Raw genomic sequence first — 12626 nt, forward strand, 5'->3', positions numbered from 1 at the left:
ATGGAATATCCTTTTTTTTCAAGAACTCTCAAAGGATAACAAATAATATAGCAATCCTATTCCCTTCAGCAATTTTCACTAAGTTCAGAAGGAGATTGAGAAGCACCAACAGCACGGTCAGTACACAACAAAGGACAGCAAACAGCCAACTGGAGGAATGTCATTTTCTGCAGTTTTAAGAATGGAAAAATTCACATCACTTCAAATTTTCTGTTTCCATTCCAGCTCTTTAAAATTCTTACATCACATTTGTGAAATAAATGAAAGACAGGGAATAAAACTCAATTAAAATAAACTCTTGTGTTTTTAAATAGTTTCAGGTCATTTCCCCGTAGAGACAGATGCTGATAAGCATTTGATTGCCTTAAACCAGACAGAGCGAAGCTGATTTCACAGAACAGATAGGCAAAAATTACCTTTCCAGTTTCACACAGTTACAAAATAAATGGACTCTATTTTAAGAAATATCATTATGGCACACAAATTGTTATTAAACCTAATTACTCAAACAATTTGTGCATGTGACTACCTCTCCAAATGAAGTTCGTATCAGGCTAAGGCAATCTGTTGTATTTATGAGCATGCAATTACCTCCTAATAATAATATGTTTTAAAATCATACTTTTCACACACTGGCTGGCTTATTTGTTGTATGGCAGGGTGTTACACCATGAAAGAATTCATTCAAGTAGAGCTCAATGTCTCATGTCTTTATCTCTGGGTACACTGCCCAAGTGTTTGCTTTTGCACATCTCTGCACAAAGCTGTGGGATCTGGACTCAGCCCCTTTTTAACATGGCTTTGTCAGAAAGTCAATGAATATCACATCTTCAAACCCAGCAAAAAAGCCTCTTGTGGTCCACATCCTGGTCCTGAAAACTCCTAGCAGCATGTACCTGAAGAAAAAACTGGCAGCAGCAGCCTTCATGTGTTAATTACACATGCAAAGCCCATTATGCAGAGAAAGGGCACCTGCTGGCAGTGCAAATGACTAGAACCTGCCCTTCCTGTGCAGTGAGTAAATTGAAGGTTCATTTCTACAGGAGATAATAGTTTTTAGATTCCATTCTGTGTATCCTCGCAATAGGCACATACTTAACATTTAAATATTCTACTGAGGAACAAGCTTCCTTTAAATCTACATGTTTCAGCTCCTGTCACTTAAAAATGCTAGTTATCCCTGCTAGCTCCTTCCTCTTGCTGAAATGCAGAGAAAACATCACACAGAACAGTATCTCTCTTAAAAGAAAAACCAACAGAACAGCCTCCCTCCCCCAAATCACCATACTAAGAGCCAAATATGAAATAGTGTGACATAGTCAGTGTCAGCTCATTTTTTTCCGGAGGACTTTTTAAACTGCCAGGGCATGTGGTGAGAGAGGGCAGAGGTGGTGCTTTCATGAAGACTTGTTCCAAACTTCTTTGAGGAATAGAAAATGACTGGCCTGTAGTACCCTGGATCTTCCTTCCTGCTTTTTCTAAAGATGTGTAACACCTCTCTGTGGACATGCCTTGCTGCCAATGCATTTCACGCACAGTGAAGCACAGCTTTACGACTTCCAGGATCAGCAGCACACTCTGGTCAAATCCTTCCTCTCCATGAATTAACAAATGTCCTGCTTAAGCTCAGTTCCTACACAGAGGATTCGACACCTGCTTCCCACAAACCTTCCTGCTCCACGCAGAGTTGGCAAACCCTGTCAGCAAAGACATCACTGAGTTCTCAACCTTTTCTGCGTTCTCCATCACCCAATGGTGTGACCATACAGCAGCAGGTCCACGTTTTCCTTAGTGTTTTCCTTCTTGTTCTAGAACTGTGGAAGCCTCAAGGTACCCTACACAGTCCTCACTTCAACTCAAGACAAACTTTGGACTTCCTAATTCCATCCTTGCATGCCCAGGCAACTATTCCTTTAACTCTCTAGCACGGCTTGAAATTTTAAGTTCCCTGGGCCACCTGAGGTAAGGGGGCAGCCACTCTTCCTGGGCAAACTTCATTTGCCTGCTGCATACAGTGTGGGAACAAAAACAGCAAGTCACACAAACTGAGTGACTAACGGCTGAGCAACTAAACGCAGTATCTTAAATTCCTTTGCTAATTACTCAGAATTCTCTTCCTCCAGTCCCATATGTAGCAAATGGGAGATATTACGTTGTGGCTGATTAGGCTAAACTGTTTGACTATGTGCCAGAAAAGAAATTAAAAACCAAGAGACTGCTTGAGAGGTGCTGTAGACAGGCTTCTGGGAAACTGACCACCAATTCCAAGAGATATCTAATGGCAGACTTATCTGGAGATGTTAGCAGCAAAGATGGTTTCTTAAGCCACACAAACAGTGTGGAATCACAGAACAATTTATGTTAGAAGGGATCTCAGCCCCAAGCTCATGGACAAAACAGGGTCAGCTTTGACAGTATTTGGGATTGCTCTTGGGATGTGCCAAAATCTGAGACATCACAACCAAGAAAAAGTTTTCAAATGAATTACAGTCATTCCCCCTAGAATAAGGTAGATTCATTCTAAGTACACAATAGGAATATGAAGATATGATTATAAGGAAATGAATAGCTTTCTCCCCATCCCCAAAAGAAAATCGGGAAAGTAGAAAAACTAAAGTATGTTCCACTGTATCTTTTACTTCCAGAATCTTAATTCAATTTTTATGATTTAACACAAATACACTGAAAACAAAATACAAGTACAAAATATTTAAGTGGCAGCATTGCACAGCAACCAATCACATCAGTGTATTTCAACATACTAATACACAATTATCTGATGCCATTAACGCTTTTTTCTTAACTTCCTGGGTTCACCACTTCCTTAATATACATACGTATTTTTAACATATACTAACAGTATCACCATATAATGGGAATTCAGACTTGCTATACAAGAATATGAAAGCTGTTGTGAATCTAGATTTTATATATATACGCACACAGTCAAACACATACATATATATCATATATATATATATATAGCCTTACCAACAGTAGTCCAAGAGATGTGGGGGCAGAACAGGAATGTAAACGTGTTGCCAGAACATTGGGTAGAGCATAGCTGCAGATCCATGAATGCAAGCAGTTAACTGAAAAACAGTTTAATGGAAGAACATTAATGGAAGACAAAACAAACAAACAAAAACCTTAAAAAGCTAATGAGATAAGAAAAAAAGTAAAGAACCAAATTTGGTTTCATAACATGCTTTTTTAGACAATATTCAGTGTTCCCATTAAAAAAAGGGTACCAGTGGATAAAGCACAACTAGTTTTGGTGGTTAACATTGACTGACTTTGTTAAATAGCTGAAAACACAATTCATTCAACAAACAAAACCTGAAATTAACACCCAGTGTTTATAAAGCAAAAGATATACAGAAATAAAAACTCAAAGGAAAGAAAAAAATGGTAAGGGTAAATAAAACCCTGATCCTAGCAATTACCATCCATTAATACAATAAAAATGCACTGAAATTATAAAACAAGCTGAAAAATATTTAAGCTCAGGAAGGCACAATATCAGTAGCACAGTTTTCTTAAGAATATACCACATCAAACTCCATGACTATATTTTTATTACTTGGAAAGTATCTTTGGCTTCTTACCCTTCACCAATCGTTTGAACCACTGATGGTTAAAAAGTCATTCAGAATGGTTTTCACATTGGCAGGTACTGAGTTAAAAAGCTCAAAAATAGCAAACAAAAGTGCTGGTCCAGCCCTGGGGAGAACCCCTGTAGTGCTTTGCTGGAAATTATCTGTCTCAGTTCTATAAGCTTTCAGTTTCTCTTCTACAAATGAAAAAGATATCTAAAACAAAAACCGCTTAAAAATTTAATTTTTTACATAAGAATTGATTCTATCAGGTTTAAATGGATTATTTCCTGGCATTATTACAGAGCCTGGTTGATGCTGTAGAGGACTGAACTCAGTAATCCAAGAAGGCCCCTTCCAAATCCCCCTTCCATTGGTTTTAAAACTCAGCAAGAAAAGATTAAACAGACATAATGCTCAACACTGCAGACATCTGAGCAGAACCTGTCACTTATTTTTGAGATGTACTCCCACCTTGCTATCTGGCATGAATTCAAATAACACACTACCACAAGTAAGCACTGCTACTGTCCTTCAACTCTGCCAAGATAAGGACTCAAAAAAAGAAATAGCATATTTGCTGGAGACCTCACCTGATTAGTGACTGCCATACAGAAAACAGGAGCTTAATAATAAGGCAGCCTGAGAAATGCCCAACTGTCAAAACTATGGGAATCCAGCATTTTAAAATAAGATTAGTTCCACTACCTCAGCTTCCTGCAGCTGCTGCCGGAGAACATAAAAAAATAGTGATGTACAAAAGACACTGAGATAGTGAACCACATTCTGCAATTATGCCTTTAAGATTTTAAAAGCAAATTAATCAATGGAGTTTTTTCATACACATAAAAATTATGAAATAATGTTGAATTATAATAGGCCATTTTCAGTATATTTTATTCCCTCCCCACTGATGGCTATTCACTGCCTAGTGTTACACATGCAGTACCAACATTTGAGAGTAAGATCTTTCTGCATCACTCGGGGCTAAAAGCACAGCAGAAACATGGAGACTGAGTTGCACAAGAATTAAGCAGTGAAAGCAAGGCTGCTGTAAAGACTGTATGGAGGTGAAAACCTATGTTGGCGGCTGGCTGTAAAGGCTGCAACAGAGCTCTCGGGAAGGAAGAATTCACACATGTAGAAGAATAGTTGTAAGGCTGCTGTAGAACAAGAACGGCGCAAGCTTTTAGCTACGTTGTATCACAAGGACATTTAGTGAATGGTATTGATCACACCTTGTGTTTTCCTTAACCTTAGAGCCCTGAGACACGTCAGAAACCTATCAAGGAAGAAGAGGCAGTGTGTTCGCACATTCTGTGACAAGGGAGAAGTGAAATGGCAACCTCTCAGCTCTCAAGAACAAAAGACTATCAGTGCCAGAATGGCATTTTTTGCTTTGTAATAATACACTACTTTAACACTGCTCTGTAAGTAATGAAATTCACTCCAGTAAGACGGAGCCAAGTAGAAACATGATCATATTTCACAAATTTAAGTTTTTTAAGAATCAACTATTTTCATGTAAACCATCTTTTTATGTCGAGAGACAACCTGTTGTCATCACACACTGTCAGCAATTCTTCCTGAGATAGGGCTGCAAGGGGAAGGTGTGATGGAAGACAACACTGGGCTATAGGAAGGCTTGTTTCCTTTTTCTAACTGCATGCTCCCACCAGTAGTTGCTCTTCTGTTAAACAGTTTTTATGCATTCTGATTCACATTTGGCTATGTACAAGTAGTTAGATCAGGGTATTTTTTGTTACTGCTGTTTTCAAGAAAAAGTAATTAATATTTTGAGAAACTACTTGAATTTCCTTTTGTAGAAAACAAAAGAGAAAAAATTTGAAGAGGACAGAAATAAGTCGTCCAGGGGATCAGCACACATAGTTTATAAACTAGCTAATAAATTCAGACCCACTTACCTCTAAATGGCATTAAGGATATTTCAAATCTTACGTAATTTACTATAACATGAATTCATTCTATCATAAAAGACTTTTCCACTCAAGACTGCTTAATTATCACTCTTTTACTTGATGTTATATTTAAACAAGAATGAAGTGTGCTGCATCTCTCACAATGGAAAGAAATTAAATGCACATAGGATCCTCCTGCTTTTGAAAGAAAGAAAGAAAGAAAGAAAGAAAGAAAGAAAGAAAGAAAGAAAGAAAGAAAGAAAGAAAGAAAGAAAGAAAGAAAGAAAGAAACGTTGTTGTTGTTGGGAGAGAGATAAAAAAAGAAGTGCCACTAGCCATTCAGATTACTTGGGTTTATTTACTAAAGAAATATATATATATATGCATATATGTTTTAATACACAAAAGCAGTAAGCACATGAATGTATGTGGCCTGCAAAAAGGGACTGGAGATGCTGAGGAGTCTCTGTGCTTGGTTGATATGGTTTTTTAAACCCAACTGACTACTGACCTGAGCAAAGACCTGCAGTTGGTGATATTTTGAACTGGGCAGATAGGGTCAGTCTGATGATCTCCAGGGCCCCTTCCAGCCTTAGCCATGCAACCTAAACTCAGTTAGGTGGTTCTAAATGATGACTTTACTCAACTTCTTTTCCCCTCTAACATTCAAATGAAAAAGTTTCTTGATGCATGCTTTGTTGGGCTTTTTGGTGAGTAAAGATTCTAATGTTCATGCTGCAAAGTCTACTTTTCATAATTTATTTGACAGAAAAGAAGACAGATAAATGATACCGCTATATATGTTTTCTAGTAACCTTCTCTTCCCTTGGGAATTTTTGGGGGAACCCAAGGAATTTGGGACTAAAATAAGACAATTCCACTTTTCTTTTTTTCTCTCTTTTTTTTTTTTCTTTTCTTTTTTTTTCCCCCAATTTTGTTTTAAAAGGTTTAGTCTTAATGTTGTTTAGGCTCCATCAAGGATCTGAGAGATAAAAGGTACTGAACACTCTGGGAGTGCTCTTCTTCTGAAAATGACTGCACATCAAAACCAAGCATTTTGTATTGAGCTTGATTTAGTTCAAAGTTTTGTGTTAGGCATTTGAAGGTTTTTTTTTGTCAGTCAATTAATTATTGTGATTTTTCTTTCTAAAAGGAAATGTTAAGTTTTCATTTTGTTTGCTCTGTAAATGGATATTGATTGTTTTCCTTTATGAATGGGAAGCATAAGATGGTTTTAATAAATGCTGCTCTCTAGTGCTATGGCCTAAGTACTCAAATGATCCTTTCTAAAATACAGTCCTCCATGTCCATTTGGTTGGGTGTTACCTACCCTGTTACTGTTTTGACCATGACCTACTTTTTGATTGAGGTTTTTAAAACTGTTTCTTGGAATTGTAAATAAATATAGTGGAAAGGCAGAAAGCTATAGGGATGTAAGAGATACAAGGCAGAAAAAGGAAAGAGTAGATTACAGTAGTTATTCTCATGTTCCTTGGGAAGGTAGGTAAAACTCAGAGAGTTAGAGTAAACTCTGGAAACTATGAATAATTATTAAATGTTTACAATCTATCCTACATGTAACTGATAGGATTTGAGTGTTACATAGCTCAGTATCATAATGAACTTGTAAAATCTTAATTTTACATCTGCTAAGCATTTTAGGTCCTCTCTACTAAAGTAAACTAAATAAAAATTAAAGAGATGATTATTTTATAAAACTAAGGAATGAAGAGAGTAGGGAATTAACAGAGAGGGGGAAAGAATAACTATCCAAAGCATTTCAAAATGTGTGGTTGGTTGGTTTAATCTCTCTCTCTTTGTGACAGGAGCCTGGAAAGAAAAGAATTACTTACCTGTCACTTTGCCTTCCTTAATGAGCCATTTCACAAGTAGGGTTGTGTTTTCTATCCTATCTTTCTGCTTTTTCCTTTTCCTTTTGCCTCTGTCCAAGATAAAAGCATGTCTCGGTCTTTGGTAGGGAAGGGGTATTCATACTGCGCATTCTTATCTTACAACTTTATATATAACTGCTCCAAGATTGGAGTGACAGTGTAAGGGACAGGTTTGAAGTGTTGGGCCGGAGCCAGTGATTCCTTGCCTGCACGCTCTGCTCTGCATGTTCCAGCAGTAGGAACAAGCTGCATTATTTTATTTCAAACTGTGCTCAGCGGAAGCCAAGACCTTGTAACTGGAAACGTACCAAACTGAGAATTCTCAAAGCAGAGGGAGGGTGGTGTGGTGTGTGGAGAGGGGATTTGGTTTCTTTGGTGGTTTTGTTTTTGTTGGTATTTTTTTGTGGGTGTTGTTCCTTTTCTTTCTTTCNAAAGAAAGAAAGAAAGAAAGAAAGAAAGAAAGAAAGAAAGAAAGAAAGAAAGAAAGAAAGAAAGAAAGAAAGAAAGAAAGAAAGAAAGAAAGGAACAACACCACAAAAAAATACCAACAAAACAAAACCACCAAGAAACCAATCCCCTCTCCACCACCACACCACCCTCCCTCTGCTTTGAGAATTCTCAGTTTGGTACGTTTCCAGTTACAAGGTCTTGGCTTCCGCTGAGCACAGTTTGAAATAAAATAATGCAGCTTGTTCCTACTGCTGGAACATGCAGAGCAGAGCGTGCAGGCAAGGAATCACTGGCTCCGGCCCAACACTTCAAACCTGTCTTACACTGTCACTCCAATCTTGGAGCAGTTATATATAAAGTTGTAAGATAAGAATGCGCAGTATGAATACCCTTCCCTACCAAAGACCGAGACATGCTTTTATCTTGGACAGAGGCAAAAGGAAAAGGAAAAGCAGAAGATAGGATAGAAAACACAACCCTACTTGTGAAATGGCTCATTAAGGAAGGCAAAGTGACAGGTAAGTAATTCTTCTTTCCAGGCTCTGTCACAAAGAGAGAGAGATTAAACCAACCAACCACACATTTTGAAATGCTTTGGATAGTTATTCTTTCCCCCTCTCTGTTAATTCCCTACTCTCTTCATTCCTTAGTTTTATAAAATAATCATCTCTTTAATTTTTATTTAGTTTACTTTAGTAGAGAGGACCTAAAATGCTTAGCAGATGTAAAATTAAGATTTTACAAGTTCATTATGATACTGAGCTATGTAACACTCAAATCCTATCAGTTACATGTAGGATAGATTGTAAACATTTAATAATTATTCATAGTTTCCAGAGTTTACTCTAACTCTCTGAGTTTTACCTACCTTCCCAAGGAACATGAGAATAACTACTGTAATCTACTCTTTCCTTTTTCTGCCTTGTATCTTACATCCTATAGCTTCTGCCTTTCACATATTATTTACAATTCCAAGAAACAGTTTTAACCTCAATCAAAAAAGTAGGTCATGGTCAACAGTAACAGGGTAGGTAACACCCAACCAAATGGACATGGAGGACTGTATTTTAGAAAGGATCATTTGAGTACTTAGGCCATAGCACTAGAGAGCAGCATTTATTAAAACCATCTTATGCTTCCCATTCATAAAGGAAAACAATCAATATCCATTTACAGAGCAAACAAAATGAAAACTTAACATTTCCTTTTAGAAAGAAAAATCACAATATTATTGACTGAAAAACCTTCAAATGCCTAACACAAAACTTTGAACTAAATCAAGCTCATGCTTGGTTTTGATGTGCAGTCATTTTCAGAAGAGAGCACTCCAGAGTGTTCAGTACCTTTTATCTCTCAGATCCTTGATGGAGCCTAAACAACATTAAGACTAAACCTTTTAAAACAAAATTGGGGGAAAAAAAAAGAAAAGAAAAAAAAAAGAGGAAAAAGAAGTGGATTGTCTTATTTTAGTCCAATTCTTGGGTCCATCCAGAGAAGGTTACTAGAAAACATATATAGCGGTATCATTTATCTGTCTTCTTTTCTGTCAAATAAATTATGAAAAGTAGACTTTGCAGCATGAACATTAGAATCTTTACTCACCAAAAAGCCCAACAAAGCATGCATCAAGAAACTTTTTCATTTGAATGTTAGAGGGGAAAAGAAGTTGAGTAAAGTCATCATTTAGAACCACCTAACTGAGTTTAGGTTGCATGGCTAAGGCTGGAAGGGGCCCTGGAGATCATCAGACTGACCCTATCTGCCCAGTTCAAAATATCACCAACTGCAGGTCTTTGCTCAGGTCAGTAGTCAGTTGGGTTTAAAATATCACCAAGCACAGAGACTCCTCAGCATCTCCAGTCCCTTTTTGCAGGCCACATACATTCATGTGCTTACTGCTTTTGTGTATTAAAACATATATGCATATATATATATATTTCTTTAGTAAATAAACCCAAGTAATCTGAATGGCTAGTGGCACTTCTTTTTAGTGGCACATCAACGTACACTTCTTTTTCTAGGACTCCAGAAAAACTCCATGCCAATCAACAAAATTATATAGAAAATAATGAACGTAGTTACACTTAAATGTAAAAGCAGTGTTTCATCTCTGCTTACTGGGTCCTTCAACAAGAAAAGAATTTTTCACAAGTTTCTGGATATCCTCATGTGCAGGAAGAACAACTTTCAAAACTGTGTTTTCAGCAGGGACTTTTAAATGTTGTTTTTCACATTCTAGATGTTTCAGTTTATTGCCCGCGTATGACTGTTATTTGAAAAAACAGTAGTGAGAATGAAATAAATTATTCTGCAGTTTACTTACAGTGCTGAGCTTACTACAACAAATGAGGATGCGGCGTTCATACAGCATACTGGCATAGAGATGCAGCATGTTGTTGACATCAACTGCTACAAAATACTCTGTCAGATTTCTCTAGGAAGAGAGATAAAATAATTTTGATTCATGATATTACAAAACAAAGTCTTCCATTTAAAAACAACAACAAAAAACCCCACAACAGATTCCATCCTCTTGTTATGCTACATAGAGTGCATGGATACACACAGTAGGTCACCTTGTGTCAGACCAGCTTTTAATTAGCAGTAGCTTTCCCCTGACTTCTGGGGAGATAGGTCACGGGTTAATAAAATTGAGGATACTTCATACACAATTCTAAAATACAAGATAATTCTCAGAGAAAGAAAATACATTCTGTCACTTCTACAAAAAATGCTGCCTGATGAAGCACAAAAATAATGTTCTAACATGATACTTTTACTGAGACAAATTCTAGTTTTTTTAAGGAAAGAAAGGTTAACTCCAGCTTATACCAAAGTAATTCTTATCACTGGAAATTCACATGGGTATTTAGCACAAGTTATGAACAGTTATACAAGTCATCTGATCTCTCTGTACTCTTGACGGCTGAAAAACCAAATGTACCTGTCTGATTGATATATTTATACAGTAGAACAAAAATAACTGCAGCACAAGAATATTGTAAACATAGTTCATTTGCAAACTGCCTCTAAAGCATAGATAGGAAGACCAAGACACGAGGAGGTAAAGCTTCTGAAAACAGACGTATACATCACTTGAGCAACAGTGGTTTAAAAAACTAAAACACAAGAAAAAAATCCAACAGAAAAAAGCAAATTTCATCCACAGAATATCCCATCAGCCAGGAACTGCACCCAGACATCATTATCAATGTAGCAGCTCTGTGCATATGCTGCAGTGGTATGAACATTGTATTATTTACTAAGGAATTAAGATTATTCGAATAAGCAGTGGAATGCAAACTTCAGATGCAATCCTAAGACTTTTTACCAACAAGTTTAGAAAGCTATCAGGTAGGTAACATCATCGAAGTGTGTTATGTTCCCCCAGAATAAAAGCTTTTGCTGTATACTGTGAGGTCAACTAGAAGAAAAAAGAATTTCTTTGTTTACAGAGGGTATTTTCTTAAATCAGAGAAATTTAAAAAGCTGCAGTAGTGGAAATGTTAACACACTCAAAAATGCTGATCTAGGTAATTAGTTTCCTATTTGCTTCTTCTGGGTATGAAAGGGTCGCTACACAGTAAAGGCAGACTTGTTCACAAAGCACATGTGAGAGCAAAATTGGATTAGTCATGAATTCAAGTGCAATCTTAATCATCCTTAAATAAAAAAGCACAGAAAAGCAAAAAGCAAATATGATTTAGAAACTTAAAGAAGCTCAACAAAGCCCATTAGCACTTTTGACAGATCCAAAGATAACTCTAAACCCACCAATACTTGGCCTGAGAAGTCTGCCAAGACGCTTCATACTGTGCAGAAATATGTTCCACAGCTTGCCATCCAAACACAAAGAACCAAAGAAAAATTAAGCCTTGTATTTGGAAGATTTTTGTACCCACATCTACATTGGTAAAAACTAAGCTCATTAGAGTTAGCTTCAAACATGTTAACATAAAACAGTCATTCAGGTCTTGTTATAGAAGAGCTGTTGCAGCAGACAGGTACAGTCAAAAGGAAAAAAAAAAACAAACAAAAAAAAAACAACCGAAAAAAACAACCAGCCAACACATTTTGCCAAAAACCTATTAAACTATCATGTACTTTTTCTGTATTTCTCATCCCATCTGTGCTGATTAGCATGATATTTTTGTCTAAACATAAGCTGTCTTCTCTGCATTTCTTCTTCCGCCTCTCACCCATCTTTCCACGACACCAAAACACAACGCATGACGACACAATTACCGCAAATAGTGTGAATTAAAAGAGTTCTCAAGCAGCACTGAACTTCTTAAGAAGCCACCCAAATGAAGGGCACGGCAAAAGGAAATCTTAATCCCTACATCCTGCCTGAAGACGTAGGTAGATATGAACATGCATGTATATATTTGTAAGGCAAAAGTATTGACTAGTGAGAGTGAAAACAGACACAGAGAATGGGTCTGTAATTATACTTTGATGTTTACTGCAGTGTATTAGTGGCTTTGACACAGAAACGTACTTTCAGATGGAAAGATTTACAAGGCTTTAGTCTTATCTGTGCTCAGAAATTTGCCAACAGCACCTGCAAAGCATGTGGGCTGCATGGTAATGTATTGATACTAGAGAAATTCACGTGTTAGCTCTAAGTTGTATTTATAAGAAAGCTGTCATCTTTGAAGATGAAATTGGGACTTACACATGTATTTTGAAAGACATGTCTCGTAAGTGACAAAACCATGAATGAGTTAAATAAATACAAATGAAAGCGTTCCAATTTGCGGTATAAT

General features: G+C 36.9%; 1 protein-coding gene across 10 annotated transcripts in view; it reads right to left on the reverse strand.

The window, feature by feature from the left end:
* Positions 1 to 12626, reverse strand: part of DENND1A (DENN domain containing 1A) — a 191700-nt gene that overhangs the window by 87443 nt on the left and 91631 nt on the right. For 9 of the 10 annotated variants that reach the window (XM_032448086.1, XM_032448083.1, XM_032448081.1 and 6 more), the window contains 2 exons: positions 10181 to 10291; positions 2992 to 3092 (listed from right to left, as the gene is read on the reverse strand). In XM_032448086.1, the coding sequence (XP_032303977.1) occupies positions 2992 to 3092; positions 10181 to 10291 (212 nt within the window). The remainder of the gene's footprint in view (positions 1 to 2991; positions 3093 to 10180; positions 10292 to 12626) is intronic. The other variant, XM_032448085.1, reaches the window with a different exon arrangement.

Source organism: Coturnix japonica, chromosome 17, assembly GCF_001577835.2.
Source record: "Coturnix japonica isolate 7356 chromosome 17, Coturnix japonica 2.1, whole genome shotgun sequence".
In the NCBI taxonomy this organism is placed as follows: Eukaryota; Metazoa; Chordata; class Aves; order Galliformes; family Phasianidae; genus Coturnix; species Coturnix japonica.